Here is a 22901-nt window from a genome sequence, read left to right as displayed (position 1 = left end):
TGTGATGATGCTATTGGTTTTAACTGTGTAGGCATTAACACAGCAAATCCTGTGAAAAGTATAGTGTTGTTTATACTTAAATTAGAACAAAACTAACCTTTTGCCATTTTTTAGAATCAAGTAATTGATGGCACAACACCTTCTAAAAGTACACATTTATTTAACACATAAATGTTCCTATAAGTTTAATTTCTTAGTACATCCTGTTATTTCCAAGGTGTAATGAACTAAGTTTTAGAACTAGACCTGATAAAGGGTGAGTACAGATGATCAGTAAAATTACTCTGGGTTTTTCCTGATGTCACTGGTAGTGTACACTGAAAAATGCATGGGAAAATAATCATTACTAAGAACTGATCAGCAGTGGTTTTACTTAGCCCCAGCTTCCTGTGGCAGCTTACAACCATATACCAAAAACCACCACAAATCAGCATTGGCTTTGTGGTGTTAAAGCCCACCTAAATTAAGAGGTGAGTAATTTCAGACCTATAAGTGAAATGGACAGCATAGCTGGAGGGAGAAAAGTCAAATGAGCAAAGGTCATTGATGAAGAAAGGGGGATTTCATCAAGGAATCCATTCAGTTTGTAACCTGCAAATTTAGCTGTAGCAGCTGCTCAGGTCATCCTCATGTAGCTGCAGGAGAGACTAAGCCAGCAGTCCTACCTGCCAGAACAGGCAGATGCACTCACTTCACTCCCTGGATCACAGAGGGCAAAGATCTGGGAAGGCTCAGAGGAGCATAATGGTGAGGAGCAATCAGTGTTAATTTAGAGCTCAGTATAGCTGTCTCAGGCCAAAGACACAGCTGACTTATTGGTAACCGCTGGGGATCAAACCGGGGAAGGGTTCTTGAAAGGAGTTAAAGTTTTGAGATCCTTTTGTCAAATGGGAGTTATTTCTGAGCAGTTACCTAAGATTTAAGGTGGTTAAAATGTGTTTGATTGCACCCAGATACCAAAAACCTTTGGAAAGGAGAGCAAAGTACATTATAGAGGAGGGGTAGATTAAGTCTGGAATTACTCAAATGCAAAGTCGGGGGTTGAGGATGCAATGGAGCATAAATAATTGAGATGGTGGTGCACAGACTGCGGTCTCATTAAGAATCCCTCCTGCTGGTGTGTGGCTGCTCCTCACATTTCTACAATAAACCTGTGATATAATGGGGTGGTTTTGGATGCCATGATTTGCTCTGATTTTAAAATGCCAATTTTGATTTGTATTGGTTTTAAACCAAAGAAGAAAGAATGGTCATTCAGTTAAATGAAACTATGTTGAATAAAGTGTTGTTCACTGTCACTAGGCAACTGTCAGATCCCATGTTTCAAAGTCCTCACACATACTTTTTTCTTTTGTCTTTCAAGATGCACATACATGGTGTAGTAGTATTTCACTTCTTAAAAATGTCTGCCTAGCTGGACTAAGAACCAGCTCTGTGTTCTTAGGAAAGTAATGATTTTGCACCAAGTAAAATTTTAGTATTTAGCATTTGACTGTTAGTTACTGTCTTTTTCACTTAGAAACTTCTAGACCTGAAAAAATTGTGTACATTGTGAAGTCACTAATGTTCCTCTGTGCTGCCAACAGATGTTGATGAATGCACTTCAAACCCATGCTCTAATGGAGACTGTGTCAACACACCTGGTTCCTATTACTGCAAGTGCCACACAGGTTTCCAGAGAACTCCTACTAAGCAAGCTTGCATCGGTAAGAAAATTTGCTTCACGTCTACTGACATTGCAGATGTTCTGACCCCTTTTGTCAGATTCCACTGGAGTTCAAAAAAGAGTTAGCAACGTGATTTCAGTAAATCCCAACAGTTGTTATATTAATTGGAACTCTGGTTCTGGGCTACCGTTCAGTTTGTTCTGTTGTTATCTTTTAACATTTATCCATTATTCTGGAATATCTGTCACTTGGCCAGGAATTCCCCAGCCAGGAGCTCTACAAAAAAATCAGGAAATATACTATTAGTACAACAGGTATATATTTATGTATGTATTCACAGATGAATGTGTGAGTAGGTTTTAAAAAGTATTTATAAAGTAATTGCTGAGCATAACAAAATGTAGCATTGTAGCATTTATTGTACAAGTCTGTAAAATATTTTTCCTACCCTGATGCAGTTAGAATAAATTCTTAACCATCTTTGTAAATTTTTTTCTAAGTAACATGCCAGTGTTTTTCAAAGCAATAATTGTCACCGTATACCATATACATTTTTATCTTACAGTAATTCTCTGTGTAATTTTTTTTTCCTTAGATATAGATGAGTGCATCCAGAATGGTGTTCTCTGTAAAAATGGCCGGTGTGTAAACACTGATGGAAGTTTCCAGTGTATTTGCAATGCTGGGTTTGAACTGACTGCAGATGGAAAAAATTGTGTGGGTAAGAAATCTAAATAATGGGGTAGACATTAGCTTGGTGAGCCTAGAAATTGTACTTCATACCACAATTAAGTATCATTAAGGATTACCTTTTTTGAAATAAGGTACAATGTGAGCTGAACTTATAGCTCCTGCGTTCACATAGTTATTGTATGGAAATGCATGATTTAAAACAAAACCAGAGGTAATTTTTGGTTTTGAAGCTCGTTAAGAGTCCTTAAGTTTTTGAACTCCTTAAGAGTCCCAGTGCCAGGGATAACATTTTCCCCTAAAACTTCATAGCAAGTCTGCTGAAACATGCAAAGTAACTGATCACAATGGGAAAAAATAATTGCTGCTTTGTCTTTAGAGTGACAACTCTTCAGATACTTCATCAGAGTTATGAGTAAAATTTAATCTTCAGGTGAAGGAATGTCACATCAGTCCTGATCACTTTTTACTGTGTCATCTTCTGGAAGGTGAGGAAATATAAGCAGTTTTCTTTGCAATATTTTGCAGACCACGATGAATGTACGACTACAAACATGTGTTTAAACGGGATGTGCATAAACGAAGATGGGAGTTTTAAATGCATCTGCAAACCAGGATTTGTCCTGGCTCCAAATGGGCGTTACTGTTCTGGTATGTAGAACCGAGGGGTAATGCATTAAGGCAGTCTTGATTGAAAACAGCTTTTCTGGTCCATTCATTCATGCAAGAATGGCAATCTCATCACATGGATTTAATATACTAATACCTTACTAACTCATTAGATTTCTTAAGCTGTCTAGAATAGAAATAGGTCCTTAACTTGGAGAAAGAAATAACTGAATTATTTAGCAGTATTGTGAAAGCTACAACAGATGACAAATCAGGTTTTGAAAAGTCTTGGAGCACTATAGATGCAGCAAAGTATGCAGGCCCTTTGTGAAGTTGTAAAGTCATATGGGAAATTTAAAAGATTTTACATTGATGAACACATACAAGTATGTTTTCCACATGATTATTCTGGCAATTCATACTGCATAACACTTAAGACATCGCATTTGCCACATAGCATCACAAACTTTTTAAAGTGAGGTCATTGAATACTTCTATCAAACATTTTGAGAATAGAGTCTGATTTAGCTTCAGTTTAAGTAAAATAATGGAAGATACCTGTTGCTGCCAGTAGAAGTAGGTTTGGGCTTGAGCCATTTCTAGTAACTGCAAAATCATCTAAATTGTTAGTTTTCTGATTTGAAGTTGAACCATTTCTATTAATTGTGGTTTTCTTAATGTACCTGCAGCTGGGCTGTTGACTTGATAGAAATTGATGACCACTGGAAAGTTCTTTGAAAGTAAAATTTACCATCATATGGATATGGATATTCTGTGATTAGTGCTTCCTTAACCAGACTTTAAAGCAAAGTTACAGTATCATGGCATGGACAAAGGGGAAAAGTTATCATTAATTTTGCTTAATGTAGAATCTGAAGTGCCTCTAATCCTACAGTTTTTCTGGGGTGTTTTTATTTTTTTTTAATTTGCAGCTGGAATTTTGATCATTTGTGTAATTCCAAGGTAGGATTTTTATTAGAAACAGAACAAGGTTATGTATATGATTCATCTGCTGTCGTAAGGTCATTTGGTAATGTTCTAAAAATATTAACTGTAATCTTGCTTAAAGACAATTAATAGATGGCTGAATTTTGTTGCCTCCTGATAGATATCGATGAATGTCAGACATCAGGAATTTGCATGAATGGTCATTGCATAAATACTGAAGGATCGTTTCGGTGTGAGTGTCCACCTGGCTTGGCTGTGGGAGTTGATGGTCGTGTGTGTGTAGGTAAGTGTCGCTGGTTTTTTTGTTTTTGTTGTCATTGAAAAGCAAGTGGAATTATCAGGTTGTCAGATTAAATGCATCAGATGACATCCTTCTAGATAATCTTGACATCAAACCACAGAGGATCTGTTCAAAGATAAATCTGGAGTATTTGTCTTTTGTTCTGTTGTGTGTTTGTGTTCCTCTGTGTGCATGTGTGTATATATGTATTTATGTATATTCATATTTATATTCAATTGTGCAACACCCACTCCAAATCACTAAAACAGGGACATGTCTTGGTTGTGACACTGATATTTTGGCATTCCCTTTTTCATTTTTTTCCCTAATCTGAAAATATTTTGTTCTCCTTATAGCATAGTGTTAAAAAAGAAAAAGCTCTAGCAGGAGAACTAGCGAAAACTAAATAGACTTGTTTCTGCGAACTTAAATATAATTGTTAAGAATATTAGAAAATCTTGCATTATGCTATCCCATAAACCTAGTGTTAAAAGACATGAAGCTTAAATTCCTCTGTGGAATCAGAGTAGCACCACGTCTTGTTTCCTTGTTATTCCTATAAATTAAATGTAGAGTATTTACTCTTCCTGGCATCTCTTTCTGGTTTTCTAGTCTGCTGATCAGTATAGATTTTTGTCATATAATCTGAACTAAACCCTCTTATCCTCTCAAATATTGCTGGTTGACAGCTAGAGATTCTTCACCCAACTCCACCAGCAGCTCTATCATAGTTTCAGGGAGCTCACCAGAGAAAAATGGAGCATTTCAACCTGATGAAGAATAAAAAAGGGTGGAGGGCAAGAAGTATTCAGCCCCTTGTTTTCTGTTGATTGCTGATGAAGAGGCTGGAGAGGAATATACATTTTACAAAAATTTCTGAGAGTGGCACTAGGGACTGTGATACTGCAAAGTTCCTTAAACCAATTTAATCCACAGGAGATACTATCTTCTGCATATCAGAACATCAGTTCTGTATCCCCTAAGTTTTTTCTCTCCTAGCTCATGAATATATCTATCATCAGGCATATTGGTGACCCAGACTCAGTTAGTGGATAGGGATGACATGAAGCTTCAGCAGGCAAATACAGCTGGAATGGGGCCTCCTTGAGTGAAAAGCGCACCTCTGTCAGCGTCATAACACAGTAGCTTCACTTTTAGTACATGGCCTTGTGTGCTAGATGCTGCTGGTTACTGGACTGACATTGGAGCTGTTATTAGATCAGGCTAGCTGGTTATATCATGATGATTGCCAGGTTCATGAAGCAGTAAGGGCAGAGAGGAAACCATTGGCTTACCTTTGCAGTAGTTATATATATCAGTCAGTGCTATTACTGTTCTTGCTAACGAATGACTATATGTCTTATCTGCCTGTGACTTACCTGCATGTGTCCAGATAAAAGAAAGACAGACTTGGTCACAATGTTTGGAGGTTATCTTGAACCAAAGGGATGTGAGATACTGAATCCTTGTGTTGCTATTATCAATTCGTTTAAAATAAAATTTTGAATTGTGCAGAATTTCATCATTCTTGAAAATAAAATCTAGTGTAAGCATTCCTATCAAATGCCCATGCAAACTGGCTCTTTGTGTTGCCATTCCAGTTTAAAAAAATGCATGCTAGAAACTCAGAATGGCTTGAAAAATAGGCTAATAAAAAGCCAAAACACCTTCTCAGTCTCTCAGTTAGAACCCAAATATTTGCTGTTTTAAATAAATGAGATTTTTTAGTAAGCAAAACTGTACTAAAGATTGAATCAACAAAAGCAAGGTTTGTTCTCTCCTATGTAGTAGCCAAGTTGTTTTCTGCTGATTTATTAAGTGTTTGGAGAAAAGCAATGAAAAGATAAAACAATGAGAAAAGGCTTGGTATACTGTTTTTAATATAGGAATTTTACTAGTGGCACAGCTGCAAAACCAGATTGAGTACAAGCTGTTCAGTACCTTTTTTGTTGTCCAAGTTGGCCTCATCTTTACCCTTGTCACTGATACAGCTGCAAAAAGTCAATGCAGTACTCAATTTTCTGTGCTTTCATTTACCTAATGCTATCACAGTTCTAGCAGCTAAAGGCTTCACAAGTTGGCCATCATCTGTGAACACTTTTTTTATTTGAAAATGTTCAGCTCCACATGTCACATAGGTTTAAGGTTTACCATAAATGCTTAAATTATTGTCAGGAACGATCCTTAACATGATAAAATTAATAAGGCCGAATAATGATTTATTTGGAAAATTTGTTTTTAAAAGATATTGTAATTATTCCAGGCATAAAGTAACATAGGGAATTTCAAATATTGTGTAACAAATATATCCTCATACATGACCTTTAGAATAGAATTTCTGAGGCAATCTGCTGTTCAGAATTTTATGTGTGTATATATGTGTGTAAATATATATACATATACATGGTATGTTAACTACAGGAATTCTCTGTCTGGCTATTTTGTCCCGTACATGAGATAAATAATACTTTTCAGACATTCTGGCTGCTAGAAGAGTATTTGTAGTCTGAAAGTTACATGGGGTTTTCTTTTAACAGTATTCCCACAAATGTGCTAGGCAATTAGCAAAAATATAAAATCAAAGAGCCTATGGTCCAATTCTGTCACTCTTACTTCAAGCTGTATTTTAGTTCTGAATAGTGCCATTGATTCTGATGGGACTGTTCATAGAATAAATTGCTTTTTTTAATTTCTTATTAATAAGTATGGGAGAGTCAATCACAAAATGTTATACAAGTTTGGGAAAAAAATACAGCAAAGGGGAAAAATGCTTGGGAAAGGAACAGTTAGATAAATGCTCAGAGCCAAAGTAGTACTTGCAGGCCTTTCAGGTTTGGCTATACCTCTAACTGCAGCTCCATGCTCACATACCTCAGCTGGCACTCTGTGTGAGTGTGTATCACCTCCGAACTTGTACTGAGCTATGGCTACAGCTTTGTCCAATGTTGTTTGTTCTCTGCTGGGACACTTTTAATTATAATTCAGTCTGCAGTTCACGTCCCTGCCCAAAGCTATAGCCATCCAGGACAAAACAGCTATGTTTTAATTGACCCTAGTTATTTTGCAGAACTGTACCTCAAGTGCATTGTATCATGAGCATTGCACGTTCCAGCTTCTAGGGCACCTGGATGGATGCAGTGAATTTCACTGAGCATAGGTCAACCACTGGTCCACCCAGCCTTGACCAGAAGTATAGTGGTGATAACATCTGCGGATATTGAAGTGCTACACTACAAAATTTAAAAGTATAGAAATGCTATTCTCTGGGAAACAGTGGAGTTTCCTCATGAACAGTTACATCACCACCAATGCTAAACTCTGATCCAGGTTGTAAAATAAGTTCTCCAGTGTTCTGAAATTAGTAGCCAAAGGCTGGTCAAACTATACACGGGGAGCAGCGCAGGTTCACCAGTGAGGTGCATGCTCAGAACTGTCATGACATGGGGAACTTGAGCTTGGTGAGGTGCCAACAGCAATTAAGCCACGGACAAAGCAGTACCTGTCTTTCTCATCCTTGCTATCAGCATGGGAAGCACAGCCCAGGGACTAAATTCTTCCTGTCATATGATCGCTGTTTTGGTTCTGGGGGAGTCAGCTTGGTTCTTCACCCTGCACAGGCTTTGTGAATTACTGAGTGTGTAGATAAGACTGTTCTCCTGTAACTAGTGAGGCAATCCTCTCTAGATTCCCTGTGCTTCTTCTAGAAAAACATTTTCTTATGTGGAAAAGCCCTTGCTCTCTTCTTATGCAGAACAGTTACTCAGTACATCTGTAGCTTCCTCCAGCTGCTTCCCACACTTCACATCTTTGAAGAGCTTCCTACAGAGTATTTCCTTCACACCTTCCAATCTTTTCTTTCCCTGCAGTTTCCTCCAGTGCCATTTCCTTCCCTTGAATTGCTTCTCCATTCTCTCCCACACACATAACTAGAAAGAAGCCTTCCCTTCTGTGACAGGGCAATAAAAAAACCCCTTTAGTTGTGGCAGAGCATGGCAAAGTGGCATCTCAATCTGTTAGAGGTGGAGGGAAAGAATGTGATGCAACTAATTATTTTGCAGTGTACATGAACAGACATTTTGTGTGCAAAAATTTTTGATTGATATCAAGCATAATAATCTTTTCCTGCTGTCAGGTGCAAGCAAATTGTACTGGTTTCACCTAGACTCTTGGCAAGGAATAAGCCCTGAAATCTGGGCCACGTTTAACTGTGCTCCAGAACTATCTGTTCCATGGGATACCAAAAGCAAGAGAAAACATTTATGTACAGGCAATCCTGTTTTATAGGAGCCAGCTTACAACACTCAAAGAGCAGGCAGAACACAGAAGGAATTGCCAGTTCTTATTCAGATTGGCATAGGATATTCAACATCCACTGTAAGAATTTTCATGCAACTTTTCTTTTTTGTTTCAGGATCATCTTTTAAGTAGGTAACTGTCAGGATTCCCTCAGACCCTTCTCAGATTCTGAGTGCACCCAGGCTCATGTCCAGGCTGCAATGTATGGTAGTTTTACTGGGAGATTGACAAGGAGCATAAATTAAAGCCATGTTGTGGCCTGGTCCATAAAGATGCCTGAAACAAAGAATATTTCTGTAGCTCCAACAAGAGTCTGTAGAAGTATAGGAGTCAAAGGTAAAGGCTGTTTATTCCACCTGTATTCTGCAGTTCTCAGCCACACCCTTAGGTGGACTGTCCTAACATGCTTGTTAGAAGATCTGTAGTATTGCCCTATAAGCAAATATGCAAAAGGCATCTAACCCTGGAATGACCAAAAAAAATAAAACAACAACAACAACAAACAAACAAAAAATGCAGTCTAAGAGACATTCTCATACTTCTCAGGTAAGTATAGCAGATGGTTATACCTGCAAAGGTAGGGATGAAGGGCTGCCATGGAAAATGCATCTTACTAGAGCTTACCACTCACGTGCGTCAAATTGACTAAATCAGCTGCAAGGCTGTCAGTATGCACATGCCGAGTCCTACAGCTCTGTGGCTGTGCTGTGTAATTTTTCTGCTGTCTTTTATAGAATGATTTTTGAGGTGGGAGACCTTCCAGGTGTTACCTGTTTTTTTTGTGTAATAAGTGGTGGTTGGCCTGGCCATCATTTCTAGCTTTCTTCCCAGGGATGGTACTGTAATTTCCATTGTGGCTTTTCAATCACAAACCTCCAGAAATTTCTTATACTTGAGGCACTAGTGGTGCTTTCCCCACTACCTAATTGTGTGTGAGAATTGCTAAATCACTGTTGCTATCTAGGTACTGGGAACTCTTTGATATCCTAGCTCTAATCCAGCACTGCTGCCAGTTTATGTATAAACCTCTTAAGATAGCCATGTCACATAAATGCTTGTCTGAAAAATGTGCTGAAATTTGATTTCTGTTCAGAATTTGTAAATACAGTAGGAGGGTATGCTCCTCCATTTGGAAATAGGTAGCATCCCATATTACCAGCCGTGGGCTGCTGGTGAGTTATCCTACATGAGTAACCATTCTGGAAGTAAGTAAGAGATCTGCATGTCCAGGTTAAGGTTCTAGTGCTTCTCAAAGACAAAAATTAGTCACCACATGCTGATTCAAGCCATTCTGTGTTTCTTATTGAGATATGTGTGGACAGATTTACAAAGCTGCTCTGGTGTGTGGGTCACCTTTGCTGCATCCTATGGAATGCTTTTAAATTTACCCACAATATGCTAGTTAAGGTGGTTTTAGAGTTGTTGTGGGTGGACCCTGGCTGGATGCTAGGTGCCCACCAAAGCTGGTCTATTGCTCCCCCTCCTCAGCTGGGTAGGGAAGAGAAAATAAAACAAAAGGGTCACAGGTCGAGAAAAGGTCAGGGAGAGATCGCTCACCAATTACCATCATGGGCAAAACAGATGACCTGGGGAAATTAGCTTAATGTATTAACAATCAAATCAGAGTAAGGTAATGAGAAATAAAACCAAATCTTCAAACACCTTCCACCCCACCCCTCCCTTCCTCCTGGGCTTAACTTTACTCCCAGTTTTCTCTAACTGTTCCCCCATAGCAGCACAGAGGGATGGGGAAAGGGGGTTGCGGTCAGTTCATATCACGTTGTTTCTGCCACTCCTTCCTCCTCAGGGAGGACTCCTCACACTCATCCCCTGCTCCAGCGTGGGGTCTCTCTCATGGGAGACAGTCCTCCACGAACTTCTCTGATGTGGGTCCTTCCCATGGGCTACAGTTCTTCATTAACTGCTCCAGCGCGGGTCCCTTCCACAGGGTGCAGTCCTTCAGGAATAGGCTGCTCCAGCGTGGTCACAGATCTTGCCAGCAAACCTGCTCCAGCATGGGTTCTTCTCTCCATGGGTCCACAGGTCCTGCCAGGAGCCTGCTCCAGTGTGGTCTTCCCATGGGGTCACAGTGTCCTTCAGGAACACCCACTTGCTCTGGCGTGGGGCCCTCCACAGGCTGCAGATGGATATCTGCTCCACCATTGACTTCAATGGGCTGTAGGGGGACAGCCTGCCTCGCCATGGTGTTCACCATAGGCTGCAGGGGAATCTCTGCTCTGGAACCTGGAGCACCTCTTCCCCCTCCTTCTTCACTGACCTCCATGTCTACAGGGCTGTTCCTCTCACATATTCTCACTCCTCTCTCTGGCTGCAATTGCACAGCGTTTTTTTGTTCCATCTTCTTAAATATGTTATCAGAGAGGCACTACTGCCATCGCTGATGGGCTTGGCCTTGGCCAGTGGCAGGTGTCTCTTGGAGCTTCTCACAGAAGCCACCCTTGTAGCCTGCCCCACCCCCCCAGCTACCAAAACCTTGCCATGCAAACCTGGTACAGAGAGAGCTCTGGGAGCTAACCATTTTGAGAATTGGCCTTGATGCCATCAGGATTATTGTAGCAGAGCAATGTAGTTGTAACCAATGTAACCATTTTGTTGAAAAAAATATAATTTTTTAGCTCATTCGGATAATATGCGTACATTTCACTCTCAACCTAAGGAAATAAATCATTTCTTTGCTTGCCCTTTCTTAGATACTCATATGCGTAGCACATGCTATGGAGGCATCAAAAAAGGAGTATGTGTCCGTCCTTTCCCTGGTGCTGTGACAAAGTCTGAATGTTGCTGTGCCAGTCCTGACTATGGTTTTGGAGAGCCATGTCACCCCTGCCCTGCTAAAAACTCAGGTAGTTTTGCATTTCTTTGATTACTACAGTGAATGTACAGACTTAAAAAAATCTTTTTCAGATCAGGTTGTTAATTTATTTCATGCCTTAAGGAGAAGTGAATAGGGTACTTATTGGAATTGTGCACTGATTCTGGAAATGGCTTCTCCTTTAAAGAAAAGCTTTCTAGTATTTTATGTTGAGTATTTGTGGTTTTATGCATTTTAACGTTTGAGGTGATCCTGGTTCCAGAGCTGGCCAGACTGTGACAAAATTCAAGATGAAGGACACGAGTATGCCTTGGATGCAGTAGTGTCCCTCAATGAAGTGTTGGCTATAAGTAATAATATTTTAAAGATAATGAGCAGAGTTCTCCAATGAATCTGTAAATTTCCTAATTAAATCAATCCAGTTTAAAAGAGCAGCCCATATTAATTTATGAAATCTGTGTTTAATTTTATAAGAACCTGTTCTCCAATTAACCTGGAGATTGATTAAAACAAAAATCTCTTGAATGTAGAACTGAGATGATGTATCTGGGACAGTATTTCCATTTGGTGTAATTTTCTGAGGTAGCAGGAAACTATTTAGAAGAAATGAAATAAAACTGGCATTAGGGCTGAAAGAAGTAGCTTAAGGAGACTGTACTATATGTGTCTATAATGAATATGAGTCTATAATGAAATTGCTTGATTGTTTAATTCTTGTTATCAAATTTAATTTCTGTGTATATGTGAAAGTACAGGGTGGAATGCTACCTGAGATATTTAGCTATATTATCTATGAACTGTTATTTCATTTGAACATTGGCATTTTATTAGTCACACTGTAGAAAAATTATTTTGAAAAAAGATCAGGTGGATTTGGTTTAGGATTAGAGAAGGTAAAACACTGGAAATAACATTTTCTTTTTTCCACATCTCCTGCTTCAACTGAGTAGCTGAATTCCATGGTCTGTGTAGCAGTGGAATAGGTATTACTGTGGACGGGCGAGGTATGTTGCACATTTTCTTTAATGTATATGATTCAAGGCTAAAAAAAATATATGTCAGAATTATATTTTTCTTTAACATACTAGGGTAGAGTTTTTTGCCTCAAGATTAATATGTTGGGTTTAATATTTCCATTACCAAAGCACAGTAATTAAATGTTGTCTAAAGAAAAGGCCAGAATTAATTCTCTACAACATTGAATTTTACCTGACCCTGACAAGAAAAAAAAAGTAATCCGTTGTAAATATTGACCTATAATTTATGGTTTTTTTTAGAACAGGCATAAAGCAGTTCTCCCTCATTTGGGTAATGACAGGAGCCACTTGCATTTGCAGTCCATTTTCAGTCAGCTGGGATAGTAATAGAGCAGTTTTTTACTCCAGATCACTGGAGTAACGCTCCAGTAACACTCCAGTGTTCACTACATGGACTGTTTCCATGGAGGGATCATTCCTCTGGTGAGTTAAGAGTTGGAAGCAAGCTCACTAAAAAAGATCCTCCTGAAAAAAGTCCTGAAAGTGAGCACTTGCATTTAGTACTGGGAACTGTAAAGCTCCAGCTCCTTTTTCTAGCATTACAGAGAGAGTGATTTTAAAAATAATAGCTGAGCCAGGCCTGAAGTAGGAGCAATGCATGCTGCAGCTGCCAAATATGAAGAAGGAATGGTGGAACACAGTATTATGATTTATTGCTAGATAGTTCCCTGATGAGTTAATAAAGTTGCAGCCAAATTAAAGCAGGTACTGTACATTTAATATTTCCAGGCATTTAATTTATATAGCTTTTATTCTTGTCAGCATTAAAGCTCCTATTCAGTTCAGCAGGACTAGAATGAGAGCTTCTGATCATTATACTTAGTAACAGCCTACAAAACTTAAAAATAGTACTATACTAAAAGAAATTCTGTTTCTGTTCAGTACTCTTAATTGTATATGCATAGGGTTTTTTTCTCTGTGAGCTCATTGCTTAACATGTTGCCAATCTTACAAGTAATTTGAAATCCATAGAGGTTGTAAATCCTCTCAGTTTTCTTTTCAGTGAATCATACAAGGCCCATTTGAAGACACTCTAAACCTCGTGGAGGAATAATGGCAGTATACTATCATATTGTTGTACAAACAGCATTCTACCATGAGAATTTGCATGTAGTCGGGTAGGGAGGTTATATGTTCTTTTGGATATACTGAAAATACAATTTCCCACTACAAGCATAAACCCAGTTGTGATCTCTGCCAACTGCATGATAAAGACTGTAATCCATCGGGGGTTAGTGTCTCATCTAAAATCCCTCTTTGTTTAGGTTTCTAAAGAAAACCCTGGTATTTTCTGTACATCTTGTGCAGCGACCTTGCAGACAATTTTCTTGCTGCTACTCCTACCACTGCTTATACCAAGGGACTTTGTTTGCCAGTTCCATTTCCCAAAGGAGAGGAACACTGATCCATCTCACATTCAGTCCCTAATCAAAATTCTGTTGTGTTCTTCATGCATTCTCATTATCAAGAGTGAGAGGGAATACACTTTATCAGTGAAGCTCTTGTCATAGAGATTTTATTTGATTTTTAGTTGATACATAGCTTGTTAATTAAACTGCAGTCCATCACTAAATCCCTGTTCCTGTCATACAGCTTGTGATTAAAAAGTGCAAAACCTTCATGTCTTCATGTGAGAGAGATCTGGTCATAGGTGAGGACAGAGATTTTGCAGTCTGGTTTGATGTAAAAAGTAACAGGAAGAGCTGGACCTTCTGAAATCGTTAATTTGATAAGGAGAGAGAGACAGTCATGAAATTGTGTAGCTTGTCCCCAACATGCAAACAATTTTAGTAAACTACAGAAACCTTTCTACTCAAAAGAAAATGTAAAGCAGAAATACTACGCTAATTCATACTTTCTTCTGAAATTTTCAGATGTCTCATAGCATTGAGTTTAATCCAGGGATAGCATGATTTTTTCAACTGCATATCTGAGTATATGTAATTAATGATCTGAACTGTGCTATGATTAAAAAGGAAATGTCCTTTATGAAAAGTTGAGCAGTACAAGTATAAAACAAGCTTTTTATGAAGTCACAGCTGGGCCAGCACCCCTACTGTTCTTTCCAGGGTTTGGAAAGGGAACTATTTGAAGTAATGGGCTTACCGTATGGGAAGAAATAACTTTCCTCAGAGGCAAAAAATATTAAAACTAGCCTGTTCCTGTTCTTATAGTTCATACGAATATTTTGGAATTTTCCAACTACAGCAGAAATTCTATATGGGACTGTAAATTCAAGGAATACGGCTCATTCATCATCCTATTCTGTTGACCTGAGAAAAATCTTAAATTTCCAACAAGTGCTATAATTTCTATGAGACCGAATATGCTGTGGTATTGACCTATGCATTAGTGCTGTATTAGGAAAAGTATTTGTGTCACCTAATAATTTATAACTCCTTACCTAGATCCTTAAACCACAGGCACTGAGTGCACAGGCTAGATATTTTGCATCAAGATATTCTTACAAATACATAGTTCCCTATTGATTTAGGTTAGAAAGGATACCTGGAGGTCATCCAGCCTAATCTGCTGCTCATAGCAGGGGGAACTTCAAAGCTGAATCAGGTTTCCCAAGGCCTTACCCCGTGAAGTTTGGAAAATCTCCAGGGATGGATTTCCCATAGCCTCTCTGGGCAGCTTGGTCTTGTGCTTAACCACTCTGATGGGAAAGAATTGTTTTCCTGGTGTTCAGTTAAAATTTCCCCGGTTGTAACCTGTAACTGCTGTCTCCTGCCCAGTCACTGTGTACCTCAAAGAAGAGTCTGGCTCCGTCTTCTCTGTAACCATCTATTAAGATCAGAGAACTGCTATTAGATGTCCGCCTCATCTTCCCTCTTGCTGGCTAAACAAGTCCATGTCCCTCAGCCTCTTCTCATACATCAGGCACTGATCCTGGGACTGATCAGGGGACTTCAATCACCCTGACAACTGCTGGAAAAGCAGCACAGCAAACTGTATGTAGTCCAGGAGACTTTTGGAGTGTACTGAGGGTAATTCCTTAATCCAGGTGATAGCCTAACCAGAGGAGAAGCATTACTCAACCTGTTGCTTACCAACACAGATAAACTAATTAGTGAGGTCAAGACTGATGGCAGCCTGGGCTGCAGCGATCATGCCCTGGTGGAACTCATGATCTTGAGGGATACGGGCCAGGTGAAGACTAAAGCCAGGACCCTGAATGTTAGGAGAGCAAACTCAGTTGTTTAAGGAATTATTTGATGGCAACCCCGGGGAAACTACCCTTAGGGATAAAGGAGCAGAACAGAGCTGGCGGCTCTTTAAGGGCATTTTCCTTAGATTGCAAGAGCTCTTGATTCCCACATAAAAGAAATCAGGCAAGGAAGGCAGGAGACCAGCATGGCTGAGTAAGGACAAACTAAAATGTAAGGAGGAAATGCACAGGCAGTGGCACTGAGGACATGTATCCTGGGAAGAATACAGAGACACTACCTAGATGTAGGGGTGGGATCAGGAAAGCTAGGGCACAGCTGGAGCTGAATTTGGCAAGGAATGCAAAGAATACAACTGGCTTTTACAGGTACATTGGTCAGAAAATGAAGATTACAAGAAAATGTACACAGACACAAACAAACATGATAAGACAGGAGAACTAGTGACAACTGACATGGAGAAGGCTGAGGTACTAGACAATTTTTTTGAGTTTGCACTGGTAATCACCCTTCCCACATCTCTCAAGTCTCTGAACATCAAGGCAGGGACTGGGGGAACAAAGTCCCTCCCATCATAAGAGAAGATCTGGTACAATACCAGGTGAGGAGCCTGAACGTACACAAGTCCATGGGTCCTGACAAGATGCATCCAAGGGAACTGGCAGATGTAGTTGCTAAGCCACTTCCCATCATATTTGAAAAATGGCAGTCAGGCGAAATCTCCAGTGAGTACAGAAAAGAGAATATCACACCCATTTTTTAAAAAAGGGTAAAAAGGAGGACCCCGGGAACTACCAACCAGTCAGCCTCACCTCAGTGCACAATAAAATCATGGAACAGATCCTCCTAGAAGATATGTTGAAACATATGGAAGACAGGGATTAGACAGCCAACATGGCTTCACCAAGGGCAAATCATGCCTGACTAATCTGGTGGCCTTGTACAATGGAGTGACTGCACCAGTGGAAAAGGGAAGAGCTACTGATATCTTCTACTTTAACTTCTGTAAGGCTTTTGATACTGTCCCCTAAAACATTTTTCACTTTCCACTAAATTGGAGGCAGATGGGTTTGATGGATGGACTGTTAGATAAGGAATTAGCTGGATTGTCATGTGTGAAGGGTTAACGGTCAATGACTCAATGTCCAAGAGGAGACCAGTGACAAGTGGTGGCCCTCAAGGGTCCATACTGGGACCAGTACTGTTTAATGTCTTCATCAATGACACAGCTAGTGGAATTGAGTGCACCTTCTGCAAGTTTGCAGGTGATGCCAAGCTGAGTGGTGCAATTGATTCACTAGAGGCAAGAGATACCATCCAGAGGGACCTTGACAGGCTTGAGGGGTGGGCCCATGTGAACCTTATGAAGTGGTCCAAAACTTGGCACAGTATTCCATGTTTGGCCTCATGAGTGCCAAATAGAGGGGAATAATAATTTCTTTCAGCCTTTTGGCTGCATTTTTGTTACACCCTTTCTCTGAATAACAGCCCCAACATCCAGTGAGTCAGATGTTGTCCACATCTATCACAGGATCAGGATTTTCATATATTAGAGTGTCTGGTTGTCTTCTGTGTTGTGTTAATACAGATATTAATGAGTGTGCATTGGATCCTGATATTTGCTCCAATGGAATTTGTGAAAACTTACGTGGCAGCTATCGTTGTAACTGTAATAGTGGCTATGAGCCGGATCATTCTGGAAGGAATTGTGTGGGTAAGTTCCTCAATTTTTTTATTATTGTTGAATAATTCATCACTATATTGATGCTAATTTGAATTGACAGAATTTAGGTTGCAAGACATCTACTTCTTAAAGCTACAATTAAAATGCAAAAAATATCTAAATGAAGCTGCTTTCTCAGTCACTGCACAGCTAATACTCATACTTGTGTATTTTTATTATTTGGGGGGAGGTATTACTGTTTGGGAATATAAGCCATTAGGATTCCACAAGTCATGTCTGAACAGTGGGCTCGAGTGGAACAGCTATTCTTTAATTCTTCAGAGTTTCAGGTCACCAGTATACAGGAATGATTCACTTCAGTTACTTTTAATTGTCATTTGTTGTTTGGTTTAGAATTATACCAGACTGTTGTTGCAGTATCTATATGTATCTTCCACAAGTGTTTAGGAATACCCAACAGGAGATACCTATGTATTATGTTTCACTCTCTAATTAATTTCATTATTCATCGTGATACATGAAATTCAGGTTTTTTTTCTTTTGGGAACTCTTACATGCAAAAAATGGGTTATAACATAGGCACATTGTATAATAGTATCACTCATAGTCCTGTTATAGTCCTGTAATTTTAAACAGAAAACTGAAGTTTGTTTGTATTTGAGGCTACTGGAAATCTACCTGAAAGCATTAGAAAGTGTTCAGTATTGCCCTACCATCTGATGTGTTTATGTTGGGAAATTTTTCCTCTCTACAGTTTAAGGTTTACTTGACCTGTCACTGGTATTTGTGGTCAACAAAACCCCACCAATTTTGGTAGGGGAAACCTCGACTATATAACTGTGGTATAATTTTAATACCAAACATTCCTACCTAGTGATACAAAGCAAACACTAAGCAATAAAACTGTTTTTTTTCATCTGCTTGGCTTAAGGAATTTTACAGCTGGTTACTTTCTAAAGGGCCTAAACATGACCTTTTGGCAGGAAAGGCACTGCTGCAGAAACTGTCAATCGTTTTTTTTTAAAATACTTCACATAATATTCCTCTTCCAAATGGATTTTATGGCAAGAGATTTTATTTATCTAGTTACACACGGGATTTTGTAAGTGCTGGTATAGGTATATGTCTGTTTAATTATTTAAATAACAAGACAGCATACTGATTGTGAGGATACATCTGTTCTTAGATAGGAGAATTTTTGTACAAAGGTATTTAATTATGAACATTCAAATGAAGGGTTGAAATGTTTCAATTAATGATACAGTTTATAAATTGCCAGGAAATAAAAATGTTCAGAATGCAGACAGAAGTTTTGTCAGTTTTAGGCGTTTTAGAGTATGAGCTGTATTGTTCGGTGTTTTTAAGGTTCATATGACAATAGATTACAGTCCAAACCTGAAGTTATTTTGTGAGATTCTAAGGAAATAATATGTTCATAACACAGCTAATTTGGATTAAAGGATTGTATGACAACAAGCTCAAAATGAAAGTCTATTGCTCTTGAAAACATCAAATTCCAAATCCATCCTCCTTTAATTAGTTAAAATGAGATGAGGTTAGATTAAGGACAGGTTAGTTTAGAAGACCTTCTATACAGCTGCCAAACTTAAATCTCGGATTCATTGTCTGGCGAAATTTAGACTTTATTGTCTGAATCCTAATGGTACTTGTAAGCACAGTTTTCAAAATCTAAAGTAGTTAGGAAACTAAAAGCCTCCAGATTGTAATTATATTGCATTGTTGTTTTTCTTCTTTATTTCTAAACTTACACTCTAAAAAAATCTAGTTTATTTAAGATTTCAGTTGTAGTGTTAAATTTGGGAAATCAAGCAATCAAAATATAGGAGACACTGTCATGGTGATGTAGTCCTATAATTGACAAAGATCCCAAGGTCATTTTAGGAAAACTTAATTATTATTTTAAGACTAACCATGAACTGATTTTAGAGCCTGCCAATGAAAAACTTTAAAATCAGAACAGAATCTTTGGTAATCTGAAAATTAATTAGACTTGTAAAACTAACAATTGGCATTTTTTCTTTGCTCAGTCACGGTTGCATATCCAGCAACCTAATTGTTGCTGTAGAAAGCAGCAGGGGCTACTTGTGGAGGTGAAGACATCTCATGGCATTTGCACTCATTGATATGTCAAACTCATCTTTTTTGCAGACATTGATGAATGCTCAGTGAACGGGCTGCTGTGTGATAATGGGCTCTGTCGAAACACCCCTGGAAGCTACAGCTGTACTTGTCCAAAGGGTTATGTGTTCAGCACTGAGACAGACACATGTGAAGGTGAAAAATCTGCAAGTTGTGATAATTTTATTACTTATTATATAACATCAGAGCTAAATGATCACAAAAGATTCAGACTGGTGACAAAATACCATGGGAGAAGACAGATATAAGATATTGCATAGGTCATTGCATTCCTCATGTAATTTCTCTATGGTATTTTTAAGTGTGTTGGGTCTTGCCATTTAATTTCTTTCAAAGTAATCAGGTAATACATTTTTAAGCTGGAATAAAGGGGAATATATGCTTGCCTTTGACCATATAGCAGGGACATCTAGTCTGTCATTTAGCGGAAGTCATCTATTTTGATCACAGAGTCTCCTCTTTCTTCTTTCCCTTCAATCTGTGGTGATAGTTAAATCTAGATGAAATTCTGGTATTTGTGATCCTTTATGTGATGTTTGAATCTGGATATTACTGCCTAGCGATACTAAAATCGTCCTTTATTTTTACACCATAATCAAAATTGCTTCCTTATATTAGTAATAAACACAGATCAATGAAAATGTTACATTGCAGAAACTAATGCGAAGTCTTGCATTTGAGTGAGTGATGGGGAAGCTATAATCTTTTGTTATAGAATACATATTATGTGAACCAGTGTCATTGTCCAGATTTGTCTGAAGCAGTGGAAGACATTATTGTCCTCAGCTGCTTGTTATTACTAATCAGACAGAAGTTACTGCCATACAGCTAAACAAACATATAGAAAGGAAAGTACAAGCAGTCTGTAAACCATTCGTGCTGTGTCAGATCAGTCAGGTTAACTTAAACCATCTCCTTAGCAGCAGATGCTGAACAGGCTAACTTTGTGCTGAAGCAGGTGAGGAGCACTCATATGCTCTTTGCCAGTTTTCAGCAGAGAAGTGGAAGCAAGCAACGTTGGGGGGGGCAATAGTGTTTTGAATGTCTCCAACTGTTTGGAAAGTGAACATGTGTTTACATTCAAAACATATCATGAAATTGTTTAAATTCTGGCAGTATCAAATCATTCACCTCTTCACCCCTTCTGTTCAAAATAAATGATGGTCCTTTATATTTTAGTACATGTGTGTTTCAGAGGTCACTTTTAAGAGTTGAAATTTCTTCTCTCCCTGTATGTTACAAATTAGTAGCACTTGTTCAGATTAGGGCTTTTCTTATATCATACCCCTACGGATTTATAGTGCTCTCTCTGCTAAGTTGTCTCAATGCCTTGTAGCTATCCACAATGTTCAGGTGAAATTTAATCTTCAGGGTCTGTCTATGTTTAGTTTCCATGCACTGAAACATTTCTAGCTGTGAATACCATATGCCCTTAATGGGCATGTTTCTTAAGAAACCTCCTAGACAGAAAAACTGGAACAGGGAGATGTGCATCACAAGGGTGAAACAAGCATCAGCTTCAGAGCGTAACAGTGGCCAAAAGCTAGATGAATGAGATGTGAGAATGCAAACAACCTAGCCAAAATTATTGAAATAAAATGTATCTAGATTTTCAAATATAAAATGTAAGTTTGTTTTTTAATGGTAGTAATAGTAGTAATACGAATATAAATTTAATTTTATATATTATAATATTATAATATGTATATTAATATAAGGCTCAGAATAAGTATTTGACAACAACAACGACGAAGTGGTTTCATAGTTGCACTGAGCAACCGCAGCCTTAGGAAAAAAGTGATCTTTTCTGTCTTCTGGACATCCTTATCATCATTGCAGTGTGTTTTTTCTTGTGCTAGAAGTTTGGGGATCATGATATAGTGAACCAAATCTGGGAGTCCCTTACCTTAGGTTTTTTGTGAAGGGGGTATAAGTGGAGAAGTTATTCTGGAGTGGAAATTAATTTCCTAGTTCATTTGAATTAATAGTTCCTGAGGAGACGGTGACTTCTTTAGATACTATTGCCAGCTGATACTGACTACAAAACAGTAGTATCAAAAAAAAAAAAAGTTACAGCTAAGATAAAATATAATTTACATGACCACTTTTAGGTTTTGTCTAAGGGAATTAGGTGTATTCTTCAAATTATCAGTTTATGAATCAATTCTGAAAACATGAATAAAGAACCAGTATGATTAATTCAAACTGACACATTATAGTGCCTCTGACAGTCATCTAGTAATACAGGAATTGAGGTATTTCACAACTGGAGCTCACCTGAGCACACCTTATTTAAGCAGGTTGTTATGTAAATTAAAATCTGTTATATTGTGAAAAAATAATTACTGAGGTGATCATTCAAGCTCATTAAATAAGGCTGTTTGAGTTTCTGTTTGGTGAGATTTTAATTGATGCATTTAGTCTTGTTTTCTTTAACCTTTTTTAGATACTCATAAAAGAACATGCATCTGTACACGTTTACATGTTTGCCTCCTGCAAAGACTAATAAAAGAGTATTATCTGCTATTCCAAAAGATTCTAAAAGATGATAGTCCTGTCCCTGTCTCGTCTCCCTTTCAAGGTGGTCATCAGATTTAGCTTGTTACTGAAAAGGAGAATGTTTTGTCATCATCAGAGAATAACTATGTACATCTGCTGAACTCTGAGAAATGAGGTTGTGATTGGGCATGAATGCTGCAGTAATATTTAATAAAACTTTTTGTTAATGGAAGAAAAAAGGATTCCTATTTTCTCATTTGGGGAAAAAAAAGCAAAAGCCAAACAACCAAGGAACAACTGACCATTAACTAAAACTCCAGATTTGTAAGAATATTTCCTTTCTGAACACAGTTTAGTATAACCACCTTAATATATTTCTCATTTTTATTGTGTGTACAGCAGAATCTGAAGGATTTTCAGCTTCTTTCAGTATTGTTTTCTACCTTAGATTTCTTACATAGGTCATGAAGGATCTGTCATTTTGGTTTTGAATCGTTTAGACTGATGTTTAAATTTGGCTCGTCAGTTAAAAAAGCTGATAAAGAGAGGTTTGGCATAAAAGTGTCTATAAAACCTATTAAATGTGTTATATTTTTTCTAATGTTGAATGGGTTGGCAATAGAGGAATAAATTAATTTCTTTCTGTCCAAATTCTGTTTTCAAAGAAACACTACATAATTCAGTTTGGAGTTACAAGTTCACTAGTTGTAAGAAATTTCTGTAGCCAGAAGCTTTGTGCTGTGCTCAGAAAATGCTCTGATGCTTATTACTCACTAGTATATTTTTAATTAATGTAACTCTCATCAGTAACTGTGAAGAAACTACAAAACCCTTCACTGTTTTAATTTATAGTTCAACTGAAATTTTTTATCAGTTTGTTGTGGGGAGTAGGGGAGTTGTTTGAGGCTCCAGAGTCTGTGAAAGTTGAGATTTTTACAACAAGCTCTGTGGCTTAGATTGTGTTTCCAGTGACATAACTAGTTAAACGTAAACCAGATGTGCTTTGAAGTTCATTTCCAGGAATG

The 22901-nt window shown here is 38.2% G+C and overlaps 1 protein-coding gene across 1 annotated transcript in view; it reads left to right on the top strand.

Annotated features, from left to right (window-relative positions):
• FBN2 (fibrillin 2) overlaps positions 1-22901 on the top strand; it is a 185643-nt gene that overhangs the window by 79377 nt on the left and 83365 nt on the right. The window contains exons 12-19 of the mRNA XM_075078460.1: positions 1587-1706; positions 2263-2388; positions 2886-3008; positions 4075-4197; positions 11202-11354; positions 12274-12327; positions 17122-17247; positions 19387-19512. Coding sequence (XP_074934561.1) covers positions 1587-1706; positions 2263-2388; positions 2886-3008; positions 4075-4197; positions 11202-11354; positions 12274-12327; positions 17122-17247; positions 19387-19512 — 951 coding nt within the window. The remainder of the gene's footprint in view (positions 1-1586; positions 1707-2262; positions 2389-2885; positions 3009-4074; positions 4198-11201; positions 11355-12273; positions 12328-17121; positions 17248-19386; positions 19513-22901) is intronic.

This window comes from Phalacrocorax aristotelis, chromosome Z, assembly GCF_949628215.1.
Source record: "Phalacrocorax aristotelis chromosome Z, bGulAri2.1, whole genome shotgun sequence".
Taxonomy (NCBI): domain Eukaryota; kingdom Metazoa; phylum Chordata; class Aves; order Suliformes; family Phalacrocoracidae; genus Phalacrocorax; species Phalacrocorax aristotelis.
Note: the sequence above shows the minus strand (reverse complement) of the source record. Positions and strands in the feature narration are given on the sequence as shown.